This window comes from Capra hircus, chromosome 13 (genome assembly GCF_001704415.2).
Source record: "Capra hircus breed San Clemente chromosome 13, ASM170441v1, whole genome shotgun sequence".
Taxonomy (NCBI): Eukaryota; Metazoa; Chordata; class Mammalia; order Artiodactyla; family Bovidae; genus Capra; species Capra hircus.
Window position 1 is genome coordinate 74834986 of NC_030820.1, and position 19511 is coordinate 74854496.

The 19511-nt window shown below is 49.7% G+C and overlaps 1 protein-coding gene across 1 annotated transcript in view; it reads right to left on the reverse strand.

The window, feature by feature from the left end:
- SLC13A3 (solute carrier family 13 member 3) overlaps positions 1-19000 on the reverse strand; it is an 87119-nt gene extending 68119 nt beyond the window's left edge. Inside the window, exon 1 of the mRNA XM_018057964.1 lies at positions 18842-19000. Coding sequence (XP_017913453.1) covers positions 18842-18952 — 111 coding nt within the window. The 5' untranslated portion in view covers positions 18953-19000. The remainder of the gene's footprint in view (positions 1-18841) is intronic.

The following is a 19511-nucleotide window of genomic DNA, read 5'->3' on the forward strand; positions in this document are numbered from 1 at the left end:
AGCCAGAAGGCTGGTCCTAACTATGAAAGCTGATTGACCCCAGAGGCCAGCATCTGGAAGGACTTGATGCGGATGTGGTTGGGGGATGGATGAAATGGAAAGTGGTCAGATTTCTTTTTCAGAAGGGAAAAGAATGCCAAGGAAATCTCTAGAACTGTCCAAATATACCTGCTCTGGGCCACTGGTGGCTGTGTAAGTTTGAATTCATTAAAATTAAGTGAAATTTAGAATTCCAGGTTCTCGGTCACACGAGCCACATGCCAAGTGCTCCACAGTTACATAAGACGAGTGTCTACCATTCCAGACAGAGCAGATGTAGAACATTCCCATCACTGCAGAAGTTCTCCTGGACAGAGTCATTCTAGAGGTTCAGGTCCGAGGGCCAGGAAACCTGGGTGTGGTGCTTTTGCCCCTGGATTCTTGTGTCAGGTCACTGAGTTCATCCATCTGCAAACTGGGAATAATAATAATGGTGCGATACCTACATCCTAGAGGATCCCATGAGAAAGAATGCACGTAAACGCATTCTGAAATACGTACTTAACAGGTAGAGCAGGAGTGAGATTACAAATGAATTTCTTCATTTTTCCAAATTTCAACTATATATGTACATTTTTTTAAAAAATAGACATTCCCTGAATACATATGTAATGTATCTACAAAAGGCTGACGTTGCATCCTCTTTTCTGAGAATTAGGAAATACTTCATTGTGCAGAAATTTGAGGCCAGCCTGATTTCTTCCCCCTTACAGCTCATCAAATTTTTTGCCTGAATATCCATAACATTATTTGGTTTAATCCTCAATTCATTCATGTTGCCATGGCATAGCTCAGAGTTGATGAGTCTCTATACATTTTTTTTTAACTTGGAGACAGAAATTTTGCATATGTTTTAAATTAATTTGACTTCAGAGTCATTTAATTAATTAATCCTCTAGAATTAGAGGTAAATTAATTTCTACTATTAAAGGTTCCAATATTGTTTTCTGCTTTATTTGTTTGATTTCTTTTTCTTTCTTCTTCAGCAACACCAATTACGCAGAAGTTGGATCTCCTTTGTCTTCCGTATTGACCACTTTTCTTTCGTCCTTTCTTACTCTTTCTTACTTAATTTTGTTCCATCTTCTTTAGCCTGTGTAACAAGCTCTTGATTATGTTTTTAATAGTTCACATTTTGCTGTTTCCAGTAAAGCTTTTATAACAGTGTGGCTTCACTCTTCTCTGTCACCCACTTTCATTTCTCTTCCGACACTGCTTTTCTCAACTCCATCTACTTTTTATTCTCTTCTTTGAACCTTTTATTTCTTATCTTGAGATTTATTTTAGGAAGGTCATCATTTCTTCATTTTTTGTGTGTGTATTTTACAGAGAAATGTCAGTTCAGTAGTTTCTCTGACTTCATAACACAACTCTTCCAGTATTTTTCTTTATTTTTCATTTGATGTTCTCTTTCCTCTTATTTCTCACACAACCTTTTTGTAGGTCCCATGCTGGCTGCTTATCACAGATATTTGTTAAAGAAAGTGTGTGGACAGGAGCTGGAAGGAAGCTGGGGCGGGCAGGTAACCCTGTGGATTATCTTAGACCCTTTGTCACCAGCACTTCCCTGAAATATATGAATATCTCTACTCTAAGCAATAGACTTGGAGTGGAGATTAAGTATAAAGACCTAAGAATATCACAGTTCTTCAGTGTCTCCTTGAGTAAGTCTCTGACTCACTGAGAGAGAAAATGAGAACCCTTAGAACCAAACGGCTGATTGCTATCTATCCTTTCTCTCACCTGCCGCTTTAACACCCTACTTCTTGCCAAGGGGCTTCAAGTCTCTTCATTCGGTTCATCTGAGCTCTGAACTGTCACATACATCTCAGTGACTCTCCCTTCCCCTGTGCATGCTTCAGGCTTTGCCAGGATTAGGAAGGGTTTGTAGAGTTGAAAAATCCTCCTGAGGACTTCTACCTCCTGTTCAGGAGCTGCAGAAGCACATGCCACTCTTGGTTCCCTTCTGCACTTTGGACCAAATCCCACAATCCTTGTCACCTTCACAAATAGGATGGGATTGTGGTCTGCCCTTCTTTTATCAGATATGGCAATTTCTTCTCCTTTGTTGCTTTTTGTTACTTTTTCCAGACTGCTTCAGAAAGGTGAATGGAATAGAAAAGTCTGGACTCCACCATCGTAGTAATTTTGTTATCAGAAAGTACTATATCTCCTTTTGCTGATCTGTCTTTTCTAATCTTCCTATAATAAACATGCATAGTAGAAACAGTACTGGGCTTCTCAGGTAATGCTAGTGGTAAAGAACCTGCCTGCCAATGCAGGAGACGTAGGAGACACGGGTTCCATCCCTGGGTTGGGAAGATCCCCTGGAGGAGGGCATGGCAACCCACTCTGGGATTCTTGCTTGGAGAATCCCATAGGCAGGGGAGCCTGGGGTCACAAAGAGTCGGACATGACTGAAGTGACTTAGCATGCACACACAGAAATAGTATTGGCTTTGGAATCAGACAAGCCGGAACACTAAATGCAATCCTTCCACACTCTAGCTGTGTGATCTAGTTATTTAACTGCCCTCACCATCAGTTTCCTTTTGTGCTATAGGCACGTAATAATGGTCTCTACCTTGGAGAGTGATTTATTTCATATGAAATGACCACTGACATGGGAATGCTCAGTAAATTTCAGCTATTGTTACACTGCAATAACAATACAAGTGTAGGGGTTTTCCTGGTGGCTCAGGTAAAGAATCCATCTACCAATACAGGAGACACAGGTTCGATCCCTGATCTGGAAGATCCCACATGCCGTGGAGCAAAGAAGCCTGTGCACCACAACTATTGAGCCTGTGCTCTAGAGCCTGGGAGCCGCAGCTACGGAGCCCACGTGCTGCAACTACATAAGCCTGGGTGTCCTGGAGCCCCCGTTCCATAACAAGAGAAGCCACCACAATGAGAAGCCCATGCACTGCAGCTAGAGAGTGGCCCCCACTTGCTGCAACTAGATAAAAGCCCACGCAACAAGGAACACCCAGCAGAGCCAAAAATAAATAAAGTTATTTAAAAAATAATAATACAAGTTTAATTTCTTAAAGTGAAAGTGAAAAATTGCTCAACTGTGTCTGACTCTTTGCAACCCCATGGACTATACAGTCCATGGAATTCTCCAGGCCAGAATACTGGAGTGGTTAGCCATTCCCTTCTCCAGGGGATCTTCCCAACGCAGGGATCAAACCCAGGTCTCCCACATTGCAGGCAGATTCTTTTACCAGCTGAGCCACAAGGGAAGCCCAAATTTCTTAAAGCTGAGTTTCAAATAAATTATTTTTAAATCTTTAAATAAATCCTAAAATATCCAAGCTAGAATTAACCTGAGATTACTTAATCTAGCGGTTCTCAATAGGAGATGACTCTGACCTCCAGGGGACAAAGGGAACATTTTTGGGTGATTGGAGGGGATGATGCCAGTGGCATCTAGTGGGCAGAGGCTGTTAAACATCCTGCAGTGCCAAGGACAGCCCCCCACAGCAGAAAATGACTTGTTTCCAATAGGAGCAAAGTCACCATTGCTGAGGCTGAGAAACTCTGGTCTAATTTAACCCTTAGTACAATGACTGCCCAGAGAAGGACAGTGTCTTGCCTGAGGTCACACAGCGAGGCAGATGTAAGGACTTGTTTTACCCCATTTGGTGGAAAGATCATTGCACTCTGAGGTCAATCAGGCAGCAGAAGTTGGGAGCTGGGCTGGGATGACGGTGAGGCGGGTACATGACCCTGACAGTGAGTCCCTCCTGAAACTTTGTTCCCGGGTGCTTCACCTGGCTGTCCCTAGTCCTGGCCCCGGCTGGGAGCAACAGTTGGGTCAGGGTCCTCATAGTCCCTCACCAGCCCGATTCCTGCCAGCCTGACCCAGACATTTCCGACAGAAAGGCTTGTAATCCGCCCACTGAAGAAATCCCAGCTTCTCAGGCTCAGCCGGTCCGTAAGTACGGGGATTAAAGTCTGCAGGCGAAACACGCAGAGGTGACAACGAGAAGGAAGAAAGTGCCAGGTCAGGCAGTTAATTTTTGAGCTGGGGGAATGATTTCCAGACAGACACAAGGCAACTTGTCCCCCATTGCCCCCAAGCCTGCCCCCCTCACCCAGGAAAAGAAAGAAAGAGCACTGGGGTGTTCTCTGAGTCTGGGGCGGGAGCTGTTCAGAAACCGCGTCCACCCCCCGCCCCCCCGCCCCACATCCAGCTTCCTGCTGGGTTGTGTTTTGGTCAAGGCACTGGGCTGTGAGCGAGGCACCATGCCAGGCCCTTCAGGAAGCAGGATCAGGACCAGGTGCTCACAGTGGTGCCCTCCTGCTGCCTACTAGAGGCCCATTCCACAGGAATGTCCAGGGCCAGGGCTGTGCGAAGCCCGGAACTCTAGAATGGCCAGAGCCAGGCCTTCAATCTCTCAGTATCCCCTCCAGCCCAAGGCTGGGCCTCCACAGTGGTCAAAACCTTTGAGGCCACTTGGGGCTGGAAATATCGGCTCAGGCACCCACGGCTGGTGTGAGGGACCTTGGGCAGGTTCGGACCTCAGCTTGCTCGTAGATAACATAGGAACTATAGCATCACAGTGCACCTAGAAAATGACTAGTCCCTGAGAAGCAGGAGCCATCGGGATCAACAGAAAGAACAGTGGACAGGGAATTAGTTAGGAGATGGGGGGGCTGAAATCAGAGCCCAACATCAAGAAGCAGAGGCACTTGAGTTGCGAGCTTAGCATCTAGCGGTAGAGGGCCTGGGTTTGAATCCTGCCTCTACTGCTTCCTAGAACAAGTGACTTCTTGTGCCTCGGTTTCCTCATCTGTAAAATGGGGATGATGATAATGATGATAAGAATTTCAACCTCACAGAGTTACTGTTACAAGGATTAAATGCAGGGAATGTAGGTTGAGTGCTGGGAGCAGTGCGTGGCAGATTAAGTTATAAAACGTTACCTCCTACTGACAGAATCTGTTACTTCTGCCCATTTCTTGCTTTCTATACTAGTGGTTTCATCCCAATGATCCGCAAGGCACTTCCAGTCTGCACTTCATGTGCGGATGAAGGCAATGGATGCTGGGTAGATATTAACCCCAAAAGGAAGGGAGTTTGGAGCACACACAGCAGACCCAGGCAAAGGACCCAGGAAGACGAGAGACAATACAAGAGAAACTCTCTCTGCTGAGGCCAAGAGGCATGAGCCTCCACCTGAAAAGAGGGAGTTACGTAAGGAAGCTGGGGCTCAGGGTGACAAGGCCCAAAGGGGTCCCTGACTCCCAGGTGCAAATACCGGTTCACCACCTCCAAGCTTTGACCTTTGGGCTGATCAGTGGCCTTTCTGAGCCTCCGCATCCCCATCCATAAATCAGGGTGCTTGTTCGCCATCCTGACAGAGCTGGGCAGGAAGTCAAAGGGAATGCGGGTGGACGTGGCATGTTTGGAAGCCCTGCCAGGCTGGCTGCATCTCTCCCTGCGGTCTCCTGAGCAGCTGCCCCTGTGACTTCAGAGCACCAGCACTTTTATTTGAGATGGCTGCCCGCACTGGGCACTTAAGACGTGCCAGGCATGGTGCCCGTGGACTCCCTCATTCAACCTATCCACAGCCCCAGGAGGCAGTAATGACCGCTGTCCCCGGGTTACATGTGGCTCAGTGAGCTTGAGCAACTGGCCCAAGTTCACACTGCCTCCATTGTGAGTGGCAGGTGATAGTAATGAAGCTACCGCTCACTGAGGGCTCACTGAGGGCTCACTGTGACCTGGGCTGAGCCTTGCCCTGGACACGCTGAGCTCCCCTGCTTGGCTCACGGCCCTGCTTAGAAAGCAGAAGTTGGAGGCTCAGGGAGGTTCGGCCACTTCACCCACGTGTATGTCTCTAGCAAGGGGCGGAGATTTCAGCGTGGTGGTCTGAGCCCAGGGCCCTGAGCTCAGGGAAGAGAATTACTGTAATGATGGTAACAGTCAGCGTTTACTGACTCACTGTGTGAAGGTGCTGGGTTAAGCCCTTGAAACTTAACGTGAGTGTTGCTCCTCCCACATTTGGGTAGGTTTTATGAAGGAAAACGGAAGGACAGATATTCAACAGAAAAGCACTTCAGAGGTCCTTTCACATCCTTTCTGGGTTTGTTCAGTCCTGAGGATAAGCCTGGCTGATCTCAGAGTTATCTACCTTCTGGAGGAGGAGACTGAGGCCTGGGGGGTGAAGCCTGAAGCTGGCTCAGGGTGACTCAGCAGGAAATACGTAAGACAGCCCAGATTTCCAGCTAAGGCTCCCTCCTAACTTCTCCTCAGCCCCCAGACAATCCGAGACAGCAGTTAGAAGCTCCCTGTGTCCATTTGGGCCTAAGACTCAACGGGGGAAACAGGAGAAATGGGAGGGAGAGACTTGCCCCAGAAGACCTCCAAGGCTAGCCACCCCATCCTTCCACTCCTTCCACTTGAACGGACTGTTAGCCCCTGGACTTATTAGCAGACGTCACGAGTTCAGGTTCTTCGAACCATTCATGAGAAGTGTTCAAGGGGCAGCTCACACCCCACTGCCCCCTCCAAGCCTCACTAATCATTCATGAGCCAGGCAGGTGGGTGGGGGCGGGGTAGCAGCTGCCCAGTGACCCTCTGCTGCCCGTGGTCCCTCACTTCTTAGGGCTCAGGGGCTATGGGCTTCGGTGTTAGAAGGAGAATGGCAAGGGAACTTTCATCGGGATTTTTCTTTGAATAAGCACTATCTCATTTAAAATCCCAGCAACTCCTAGGAGATCAGTTTTTCCCCATTTTCTAGGGAGGAGCCCTCCAAAAAACTCCCCCAGCGGCCTGACTCAGCCAGACGACTGAGAACTCTTGGAACAAGTTCTTCCCAAAAAGAGGCCAAGTGACTGTGTGACCTCAGGCAGCGCCTTCCTCTCTGTGGGCCTCAGTCTCTCCGTGTGTCCCAAGGGCCCTTCAGTCCCCAACACAGGTGGTGGGTGTGTCAAAGGCCCCCTCAGGGCTTCTCCACCTCCCCCTGCTCCTGGCAGCTGTCCCACACCTTCGGAGGCCTGTACTAACAGGAGGCCTCTCTTGGGCTGAAATGAAACCCAGCCTGAAGGCATTATGGTGGGATCTGCCTTTAAATGCCACCTATGCCCTTCACCCGAGTTTCTCTGTGATCAAGGGGTCAGTGGTCAGATTCCTGGAAGGGCTGCCATGAGGACCCAGGAAGACCATTTGCTATTTCTGAACATCCCCCATGCCCCCACCTCAGGCTCTTTGCACTTACTGTCTCCTCACCTGGAATGCTCTTCCTTTATGCGCACTCAGGGCGTGTTCCCTCAACTCCTTCAACTCTTTGCTCCAGTGTCTTCTCCTTCAGGTACTTGTTCAAATGTTCCCTTTTCTGAATCTTTCTGACTCTAAAATTGCACTTACCCCATTCCTGGCTCCCTGCCTTCTGTGATTTTATTCTCCATAGTACTGATCATCATTTGACATACTATAGATCTTACCTTGGAGAAGGGAATGGCAACCCATTCCAGGATTCTTGCTTGGAGAATCCCATGGACAGAGGAGCCTGGCGGGCTCTTTGAACTCCATGGGGTTGCAAAGGGTCAGATAAGACCGAGTGACTAACACACACACACAAACACACACAGATCTTATCTATTTATGTGTTTGCTTTTTTAAAAAAATGTCTTCCCCTCTAGAATGTCAGCTCCACAAGTAAATGAATTTGTGACTATTTGGTTCATTGCTGTGTTCTCCTAGACTAGTAGCTGGTATACAGTAGGTGCTCAATTAATACTTTTAAATGTAAGGATCACTCGTGGACAGCGCCTGGCACACAAGAAACACTAAAGAAATATTTGCACTGATTCCATATTCATTCTACACATATTTATTAAGCACCTTGTTTGCCAAGCGCTGGGGATATACTGGTTAACCAGATGGGAAGGACCCTTATTTGTACCTTACCATTTGCAGGTACTTATTTCACTCTTTACAAAGTGCTTAGTGTCCCTGGTCCTCAGCATGGCCCCATGAGGCGAGTGGATGCACAAGACAGATGGGGAGACCAAGGATGGCAGGGGAAGTGCCTTGTTCCGCCCACCCCCCACCCCACGAGCAAGTTCTTGGCAGGGATCCATCCTGGATCAGCTATGGGCCCACCACTTAGCCTAACTTCTCTCGGGCACTGAGGTCTTCCTGCCCCTGACATTTTAAGTCTCTACCATTTACCATTGTCCCACCTCCTCTCTGGTCCAGCTCGCTCTGCCCCAGGCCTCCTGGGGGTCAATGCAGGGGATGATGGGAAAGCTGACCCCTGCTGCTGAGGCCTGAGCTATGACGTTCACAAGCCCCTCTTGACAATGACTCTCCGCTGCCCATAATCCTTCACTTCTTAGGCCTCTGGGGCCCTAGGCTTCAGAGTTAGAGTAAGAATGGCAAGGGAACTTTCACTGGGATTTTTTTTCTGAATAAGCACTATCTCATTTAAAATTCCAGAAGCTCCTAGGAGATCAGCTTTCCCCCATTTTATAGTGGAGGAATTGGAGGCTCAGAGAACCCAACAACCTACACAGAGAGTAAAGGGAAGAAGCCAAGAGGATGCAGAAGCAAGTCTCATCCCCTATAAAGTATTTCCAGACCCCTAGATCCACAGGCTCATTTGTAATATAAATAACAATACTACTACTATTACTGTTATACCTGATGCAAATAGCCAACTCATTGGAACTCCTGATGCTGGGAAAGATTGAAGGCAGGAGGAGAAGGGGACGACAGAGGATGAGATGGTTGGATGGCATCACCCATGCAATGGGCATCAACTTGGGCAAACTCTGGGAGGTGGTGAGGGGGGAAACCTGGCGTGCTGCAGTCCACGGGGTCAGAAAAGAACTGGACACAACTTGGCGACTGAATAACAATGACAACAACAGTTCTTTAACTAGTGCCTCTTATGAGCAGGAGCAGCCCAGAGTATTTCAGGTATCAAAACCAATCTTCACAACCCCCCTCTGAGGTAGATCCTATTGGTGTCCTCACACAGAGGAGGAAACTGAGGCACAGAGAGGCTAAGTAACTTACCCAAGGTCACACAGAAGTGGGGGAGCCAGCGTGGAGTCCGGGAGATCTGGTGCTAGAGTTCATACTCTTATGACGTTGCCCCCTCCCCTTCAGAGAGTGATTCTGGACAAATCAGCCCAGTGACTCTGGGCAGACCCTTTGTTCAGGGGAGGAAAGTCAAGGTCTGAAGGAGGTCCAGATCCCATAGAAAAAACAGATCAGGAGCAGGAAACTAAGCCAGGTATCCCGGATTGATGGGTAGTTTAGTGGGGGTAGGAAGGGCCTCTCAGGACTGCCTCAGTTTCCCCAAGAAGAAGTGAGAGCTGGGCTGCAGGCAGGGCCATGCATTAGGCCTCTGCTGGCTCCCCCAGGCCTGGACATCCCACGTTCTGGTCTCAGATGTCAACACAGCAGAGCCCATTTCCAAGACTCGTGTCTCAGGAAACTGCTCACACTTCTGTTTCTCAGACTCCATGCTGTCAAACGCTAGGCTCAGGCACCAGGAGAAGTTTTGTTGAGTCCCAGCCCTTTTGAGAGGAATCCAAGGGGGCTCCAGATGGGGCAGAAAATGGCTTAAAGGAGCAGGGAGCTGTTTCCTCCCTTCTCCCGCACTCCAGGCTGCCGGGGGCCAGCTAGCAAAGCGGCTCGTCATGCGAGAAAGGTGGACTGTCATGTGGAGCTGAGGGGACAATCGGGGCTGTGGGTGGCAGCGAACAAGGGCCGCTCTTGTTATTTCTCCCGATCACGGGAAAGGAGGCTGGTCCCGCCCGCTGAGAGCCAGGAGGGCAAAGGGGACCATCAGCTGCACGCAGCAGAGCCTGGAGCAGGGCTCACAGGCCCTGGAAGGGCCTTCTTGCCTGGAAGGCCCCTCATTTCCAAATCCCCTCCACCCCGGGAGGCCTTCTGCAGTCAGGCTGTGAGTCCACAGGCAAGCCCTTCCCCTCTTTGGCCCTCAGTGTTCCTGACAGAAAATGGGACCTGGTCACACCTGCCTTGTGGGCCTGCTGGGAGAGGGTGCCAAGCAGATGCACTGGGCAGGGGCTTCCAGCCTTGGCACCATTGACGTTCGGGGCCTGAGAGCTCTTCGTTGTGGGGGCAATCCTGTGCACTGTAGGGCGTTTAGCAGCATCCCTAGATGCCGGTAGCATCTCCATAGAGCTGTGACAATCAAAAATGTTTCCAGGCCTTGCCGAATGTCTCCTGGAGAGCAAAATGCTTCAGAACCCTGCTTTAAAGGACTCCCCAGAGCCCAGGACACAGGAGGCGGTTTAGCCATGAAGCCAGCCAGCATTTGTTGAGCCCTTTACAACCATCATCACCTGTTATCGTACCCATTTATGGATGAGGAACTTGAGCACAGAGAAGTTATGCAACTGGCCTGAGGTCACAAAGCATATTAAAAAACTAGAATTTGCACCCAAGCACCCAAACCCAAGCTCCTACATATCATATTTGACAATTCATGTTAGTTCCTATCTTCAGAGCTCCCAAGACCCCAAAACCTCCAAACTCCCACTCCAGTGTCAGGATGACAGGTCTCTCCACTGGGAAGCCTTTTTACTGTATTCCTTGCCCCTTTCCCCTTGCCTCCACTGAACCAAGAAGGAATGTGGTCTTTCAATAAGGCAGACGTAGGCTTGAATGGCAGCCTGACTACTCATTCAGTGAGTGTGAGGTGCTAGGCAAGTGTCTTCATCTCTCTGAGCCTCAGGCTTCTCGTCTGTAAAATGGGTCCATCTCCCTTGTGTCACACAGCAGCTAAAAGCACAGACTCTGGAGTTAGAATGCCAGGTCAGAATCCCAGCTGTGCCACTTCCAAACCATGGGAGCTAGGGCAAGTGACTGAACAATTCTGTGACTCAGTTTCCCATCTGTGAATGTGGACAATAATAGCACCTGTGCCACAGAGCCGGGATGAGCATACACGAGCTAGCCTATCTCAAGTGTGTTGAACCATGCCTGACACTTCATAAATGCTAGAGAGGTGTTGGCTATGGCTCTCAAGGGGCCTCCTGGGGGACAGAGGAGAGGGCATGAATAAGGCATGTGCCCTGGGACATCAGCAACCTTAAATTCACATCCTGAGCCTCCCAGGGACCGGCACATTCCTGCTGGAGAGCTTAACATGGCTGAAATCAAATCCCTCTCTCTTGTCCAGACCAAGAGAGGGCTTGGCAGGAGAGGAAAGGAAAAGGAACAGGGCAGAGTAGCCACTGGGCTACCAGAAGGGGCACGCTGGCCTCGCCAGCCTTTTTCCAATGTCTTTATTGAGCTGGGCATCACTGTTCTGTCCTGTGTATCAGCCCTCCTGACTCCCCTTGCCCCCAGCACAGGCTCCTTCCCATTGGCTGCCCCTCCCCTTGTGAATTTCATGAACAAATAGATAGAGTCAAGCGCCTAGTACCCCTATTTTGCAGATAATAGCAATAGCCACAATTCTTTACCAAGTACCTATGTTGCATCAGGCACTGCCAAGCCTTCCGAGCAGGCGGGTGTCTTTATGCCCACTTATCAGATGAGGAAATTGAGGCTTGCCAGAGATGGCTCGGCCCTGTGCATCTCTCTCATCCCTGGTGCATCTCAGCTGGAGGGAGCCGTTGGGACACACCTGTGTCATTTGTTTCAGGTCTGGTCTAGCTAGGGTGCTCACTCTGCATCCTCAAGGTCTGGGGGGGTGGTGTCTCACAATCCTGCTCATCAGTCCAGAGGGCACTGCCCAGCTGAGTCAGGTCAGGAAACACAATCTTGCTCCCCATCCCCTCATCAGGAATTGTGTCGGTCTGTTTACACACCTGGCAGGATCTCCAGGAAAGTGGAAAGTTGGCTAGGCCTCAGAGGAACCGTTCCAAGGCCAAGGGGTCTGTGTGGGCAACGGGTCAAACCTGGCAGGAGAGCATGGAGGGGGCACAGATGAGGGTACTGGGACCACCTGGCTGGGAGGGGTGGGAAGGTCCTTCCATGTGCCCTCTGGGCCTCCGTTTTCCCCGCTGAAAAAGGAAAGGGCTGGAAACACTGATTTAAGCTTAGCTCTTCTACAAATTAGTAGCAGTCTAGGAGTTTAGCAAGTGCAAGTGTTCAGAAATCAGAGCTACCTGGCTCAAATGCAAATTCATTCATTGGCTAGTTTACTGAGTACCTACTATGTGTCAGACTCTGTTCTAGCTGCTGGGGATGCTGAGGGAACAAGAAAGACACAGGCCTTGCCCTTATATCACTCATAGTCTCGTGGAGGAGGCAGGTGGTGAACAAATAATGGACATTTCAGGTTGGAATGAATGCCACGAAGGAAATAAAACAGGACACTGTTTTAGAGAGTGTTTTGTACAGTGAGGAGGGCAAGTGTTATTGAGAAGAGGTAATCAAGGAGGTCTTCTTGGAGGAGGTGCCTTTGGAGCTAAGACCTGAATGACCAGACAGATCCACCTGTGGAAGATCAGGGGCAAGGGCGTCCCAGGCAGCGAGAACAACAAGTGCAAATGTCCTGAGGCAGGAACAAGTTTAGCAGGTTTAAAGAACCAAAGGAAGGCCTATAAGGCTGGACCACAAGTGAGAGAAGAGAAGAGTATGGGAGATTGTAACAACCATGTTTTCCAGTTTCTGAATGTGATGCTCTGGCATCTTGGGACCTTGCTAACACTGGAGGGTCTGCCCCTCCCAGGGCTAGCTCATTCCTAGAGATAGTAAACAACTCACCTGTGTGTCAGCTTTTCAAATGTAAACCAGACAATCCCAGGCCCACACCCCCAACCATCTCCTTTCTTGGACTCTCTCACTCCAGGCCACTATCTGCCTGTCCTCATCACCCAGGGCCAGGGACCAGACAACCAGGCACAGCCTCTCTGTCCCAGAGCCCACTGAAATCATTTGAACCAGCCAACTCTAAGCCTGCTTACTCTGACTTGCCCGTTCCTTAAATACATAACACATTGCCAGATAGTGACGAAGACCACGAAGCAAAATAAGGCAGGGAAGAGAGTGTAAAGGGATCTTTATTTTCTATGTTAGACAGGGTGGCCAGGGAAGGCCTTTGAGGAGGTTCATCTTTGAACTAAGAGGAATGAAGTGTGGGAGCAAGGCTTGCAGACACATCTGGGGGAAAAGCAGTTCATAGCGGAAGGAACAGTAAGTGCAAAGGCCCCGCAGGCAGGTGTGCACGTGTTTAGTCGCTCAGTCGTGTCCGACTCTTAGGGACCCTCTGGACTGTAGCCTGCCAGGCTCCTCTGTCTATGGGATTTTCCAGGCAAGAATACTGGAGTGGGTTGCCATGACCTCCTCCAGGGGATCTTCCTGACCAAGGGATCAAACCTGAGTCTCTTGGGTCTCCTGCCTTGGCAGGTGGGTTCTTTACCACTGTGCCACCTGGGAAGCTGGTAAAGGCCCTGGGGTGAGAGCAATCTTGGGATATTTAAGGAACACCAAGAAGGCCAGGGTGGCTGGCACAGAGGGAGAGAGGGGGCCAGCTTCTAGTAAGTAATCAATAAGTATGAGGTGTTCTTATCCTTTCTTGAGGGCTTATTATAATCTGAATAGAAATATGGGATCTTGACGTCTACTTCCCTTCACCCCTTATCTAGAAGGTAGGCTTCAGAGATTAAATGAAATGTAATGAACTAAAATGTGAAAGGCATATAAACCAGCATGGGGCAGATGAGGAAAACACTTGGCAATTATTACTGTTATCAGCTCCCACCCTGTTTTGACACAGCCTGGGACAATTTCTGTATCCTAACTGAATTAAATCTCACAGTAGCCGTTCAGGGACCCGTGAGTCTTCCCCACTTCGCAAGTGAGGAAAACGAGGCTCAGAAATGGGACGTCTCCTGCCCAAGCCCCTTATCTCACAGTCTGAGAGCTAACACCCAAACCCAAGTCTTCCCAACTCCAAAGCCCATGCTCTTTCATCCTCTTACTTCTGAGTCTCAGCTTCCTCATCTGCAAAATGGCAGAGTTAAAACATACCTTGAGGGCTGAATGAAAAAGTAAGAAGTTATGATGCCAGTACAACATATGATTTCACCAGGCCCAAAGAATAACCAGGGCAGGAAGGTGATATAATGGGCGTGTTATCACTAAAGAGACTGAGGCCCAGAGAAGTCAAACGACTTGCCTAAGGTCACAGACCAGGGATGTGGAATGAGAATCCAGTTCTGAATTCAAAGCTTCAAAACTGGGAAGGAAAGGCCCATTTTCTTGGTCATCCACCTGAACACCCCCTACTCATGGATTAGGTGGATGCAAAACAGTGGGTCTCTGACTTCATAGGTGTGACTACCAACCCTGAACAAGACTGCTGCAAGCCAGACAACGCCTTCATGCAAGCTGGGGAGAGGGGCTCTTCCTCAGGGGGGTCTGGGCCTGCACCGGGATGCCAGGTTCGCAGGTGGAGTGTGGGTGGATTCGGTCTCATTTCGCCTCCTCCCTTCTCTCTGTGCGCTGCACAGCCTGCACAACACTCTGGAGCGTCCTGCCCAGACACTTTTATTCCCATTGTACGTTACATTAAGAAACATGTTAGTCACTAACACCCAAGAATATGGCAATAATATATCATGATAAGTATATGCATGTAACAGGAGCTTTGAGTGTGCTGATATAGAGACTTGAGGGAGGCTAAAATCAGTGAAGTCAGATTATTTTGCCAACAAAGGTCTGTCTAGTCAACACTATGTTCTTTCCAGTAGTCACGTATGGATGTGAGAGTTGGACTGGAAAGAAGGTTGAGCGCCGAAAAATTGATGCTTTTGAACTGCGGTTTTGGAGAAGACTCTTGAGAGTCCCTTGGATTGCAAGGAGATCCAACCAGTCCATCCTAATGGAGATCAGTCCTGGGTGTTCATTGGAAGCACTGATGTTGAAGCTGAGACTCCAGTACTTTGGCCGCCTGATGCAAAGAACTGACTCATTTGAAAAGTCCCTGATGCCGGGAAAGATTGAAGGCAGGAGGAGAAGGGGACGACAGAGGATGAGATGGTTGGATGGCATCAGCGACTCAATGGACATGAGTTTGAGCAAACTCTGGGAGTTGGTGATGGACAGGGAGGCCTGGCGTGCTGCAGGCCATGGGGCTGCAGAGTCGACACGACTGAGCAACTGAACAACAACAAAAGATCTCCTGAGAAGCCAGACCTGCCCAGAGTACCCCCACTCCTACATGCCGCCGCCTCCTCCTCAAAGCATCCTTAGAAAGAGCCACCTGTGAGTACCCACTGGAAGCACTCTTGATGGCCAGATGGTCAGTCCAGCAAGATTTGCTTTTAGTAAGTTGGGAAAGGAGGTGAGATTCTCTGCAAATACATGGGGCTGGTGCTTATTTACAGGCTTGATTTAATACTCTCCTCTGTCTCCCCTAGCCGCCCAAGGCCAGTCCTCTAACACCCAGCTCCCAGGATGGCCATTCTTAGAAAACTGTGAGGCAGTCCCTCTGGCAGCATCCTGACTTCCTCAGTCTCTGGCACTCTTTGGGGTAAGAGCCATGATCCCCGTGGCCCTGGAAATTGCAGCCACTGCATTCCAGAAGGGCATCCCACTCCTTTTCACCCCTGCTGACAGTGTTCCAAGCCAGGAGGACATAATGTAAGAATTGTTCCCATCCCCCGCCCCCAGCCCCTGGCTCTACCCCTCAGATTAACCCCAGCCTCCCTGCAGCCTCCCTCACCAGTCGCCAGGGGACAGGTGTGTGATAAGCAACCCTTACAATCATACAGACTTCTGGAACATCAGAGCAGCGATGCTGGACACCTTATCAAGCTGGAAAAGCAGGGCCCAGTGAGGGGCAAATAGCCAATGCCAAAGATCTCAAACTTCTTCCCTGATATCAACAACTTTGCAAAAGTTTTTGGGATATGAATCCTATAACGGGCACTGGCGGTTCCAGAATTTCTAGGCAAGGGAGGCCTAGAAGCAGCAGCCTGATGTTAGGGGTGAGGGTGGACACCGAGCACGCTTGCCTTGAAGCTTCATTTGCACAGAAAGCACACTGTTGTATACTGCCAGCCTTTGTCTGGAGAGGTTATCACAGGGTTAAACTGGTGAAGATTACAGGAATTGCTTTGAAACCATGTGTGCATAGCACACCCACTCTGTTTGCTTTATGTGTATGTCATAGACCAACAAACGCCACAAATTTCTCTGCTCACTATTCTCTAAGGATGCTTTTATTCACCTTCTACACTAGATTAAGAAACATGTCAGTTATTAACATCCAAGAATATGATAATAATACAATGTGATAAACGTATACATATAACATGGAGGAAGAGAGGGCTTTGAGTGTGCTGATAGAGACTTCAGGGAGGCTAAGATCTCCCAAGAAGCCAGAGCTGCCTCCTGGGAGGAGGCCCTGATTTATTAGCCAGTTAAAAAGACAGTGAGATCTAGAGCCACACAGAGTCCCCACTGGGGATCTGGAGGGAATCAGGAGAGGTTCTCACTCAATTAGAACTAAAGAAAGAGTATAAAGTGAAGTGGTCAGACACAGACAATGCATGCTGGCTTTGTACAGGTTGTGTGACCTTGGACAAGTCACCTAACCTTGCTGAGCTTCCATTTCTTCACCTGTTCCATGCTAACAGCAGCTGGCTCCCTGGTGATGTGGATATTACATAGGACAACACCTGGCAAACTCAGCACAGAAGAGTGAAGCACCCAGTGAAACACCTCATCACTCAGACATGCGCTGTTATCTATCCACACTGGGGATCATATGGAAGTGGGTTCACTGCGAAGCTAATGAAGTTTTTAAAGGTTCAAAGCCACTCCCAAGCCATGTACTAAATTCTGTACTTGTAAATCTGTATGCTTTTTCTTAAAGAAAGCCCCTCAGTTAGTACAAGTTTCCAGCCCCATAAACACTTGGACCTGCCCCTGGGTTCACTGCAGAGCGGAGCTTTCAGAATCCTCTGCAGAGGAGAGAAATCCTGTGTGTTTCATCACTTCTTCCTCAGAACTCCGCCTGGGACCCCCCAGACCCATCCTGCCTTCCACCAGCGATGCTTCACAAAGTGAGGCAACGTCTTCGCTCAGACCCTCACAGCAAGTGTTGGAAGCTAGCAGGGCAATCCTCCACCTTCTAGACAAGCAAAAAGAGACCCAAAGAGGAAAGGAGATTGGTGCAAGGTCCTGAAGTTAGCAAGTGGCCAGGGATGGGACAGCTTTTAAATAAGCAACCTAATCCTTACACCAGCATTTACTGTTTCTCTCTCGCATGTCAAGAAAGTCTAATTGCTAGGATAATTCCACACAAAAGAATTTGTCCTGGATCTTTCGACACCATCTTCTTAGTATCACTTCCTCACCCCTTCCTCCAGGCAGCCCTCTCTGAACACTTCTCCCCGCTCCCCTGGTCTTACAAAATTATACCCTCTCTTTACTTTTATTTTTATGAACATTTAATGTTTCACTGATGGCAATTAAATATGTTATTGTTGGACGGTATCACCAACTCAATGCATGTGTTTGAGCAAACTCAGCGAGATAGTGAAGGACAAGGGGAGCCTGGCGTGCTTCAGTCCACAGGGTTGCAAAGAGACAGACACGACTGAGCAACTGAACAGTATCTCGTTGAGGGACAGTGAAACAACTTCCTGGAGGTCGAAGCCTTGTCTAACGGGCCTCATAGCTAACCTTGATGCCCTGAATGTGCTGGGCACAGGTGAGGGACCCACCGGGGAACCTGCGATACCACCTCCTTCTCCCACTGGTGATGAATTTTGTCATGACACTTCTGACCTCAATCTGCAGCCTTTGATCTTCTACGGATTACTTTCTTTGAGAGTCTAGAAACAACCTAGGTTCTGGATTCTGATAAGCCAGGGATTGATCCCACTCAGCTGCCTGTTGTGTGACTGTGAGCAAGACACTTCTCTCCCAGCCTCACTTTTCTCCTCTGGAAAATAAGGCAAAGAACCCTCCCCACTCAGAGGGGCATTTTCAGCCTGGATTAAGTCAGATGCTGCACATAGGCAAAGTTTAGCGCTGCACCTTGCCCCTGGTGCTTAGACGGTAAAGAATCTGCCCTGCAGGAAATGTGGGTTTGGTCCCTGGGTCGGGAAGATCCCCTGGAGGAGGGCATGGCAACCCACTCCAGTATTCTTGCCTGGAGAATTTCATGGACAGAGGAGGCTGGTGGGCTGCAGTCCATGGGGTTGCAGAGTAGGACACGACTGTGTGCTTTCACTTCACACTTGCTCCCAGTAAGCATTTCTTAAATCTTGGCTGTCTCCGATGGAGACAGTGCAGTGCAGTCTTCAGCACTTACTGGGTACCAGGCTCAGTTTAAAGAGATTAACATATATTGCCTCTTTTTAATATTCACCACTGTCCAATGGATCCGTATGATCATTTCCCCTGTGTTTACAAATGAACAAGCTGAAGTTCAGAGAGGTTAAGCCCCAGATGACACAGCTTGCCACTCATTAAGCTTGAAGCTTGCCAAGCATCAAGTTTCTTGTGATTATCAAGTGAAATGCGCAACACATCACCAAGCACACAGTCAGAGCCCGATAAAGAGGATCATTCCTGCAGAAATGACCGGATCCAGAAGGCTACTGGGACCCGGGCTCCCAGGAGCAACAGCAGCTGGGAAAGGGGAATTGTGTCCACAGCAGCGCAAGGCAAGGAAATCGAGGGAACGCAAGGGGTGGGGGGGGGGGGGGGTCTGGTGAAATCTAGACTGGGACCTCTGCGGTATTCCGTCTCTGAGGCTCGGGAGGCTCGGGAGGACAGGGTCCTGACTGGCGCGGCCGCCCAGGCCGGGCGGAATGGGGGGGCCGCCCAGGAGAGGCGGCGTTACCTTGGGCGGGAGGGCGAAGACCACCGGCAGCAGCACGAGCGGTGTGAACAGCAGCACCAGCAACCGCCGCGCGCTCCACACCTTCTTGGCCACTGTCGCCAGCGCCGCCATCTGTGCGATCGCCCCACGGAGCGGGCCAGCCCGGGACTGCCGGCGCCGGCCCCGGCTCCGGGTTTATAGCCTGGGGGGAGGGTCTGGGGAGGGGACTGCGCTCGGGGACCCGCCCCCCCCCCCACCCCTACGCGCTCCTTCCGGGGAAAAGGGTGGTGCCTGCGCCCCTGGGACTGGGCGAAAGAGGCCCGGAAAAGTTAGGAAAAGTTGGACCCAAGAACCAGGGAAGCGCACTCTAGCCCAGAAGACCGAGTAGCCGCCTGACTTCCCAGCTATGTGGCCCGAGGCTTCACGATTCCGTACTTGCCTGTGAAAAGGGCCACAGCAGACAATCTGAGGACTGAATCACTTACTAGCCTTAACTGGATTCGTACACCGCCTCTGCCGCGTACTAGTTGCGTGGGCTTGACGTTGGCCTCTGGGGGTGATGATAATATCAGTCGGAACTACACAAGAGGTCTGTTGGGAGTTCTTGCAGTGGATACTGTTTTACTTATTTTTCTTCCGGTGTGGGTTAGTCATCTGTAGGTCGGAGTCTGTCTGTGTTTGTATCACTTAT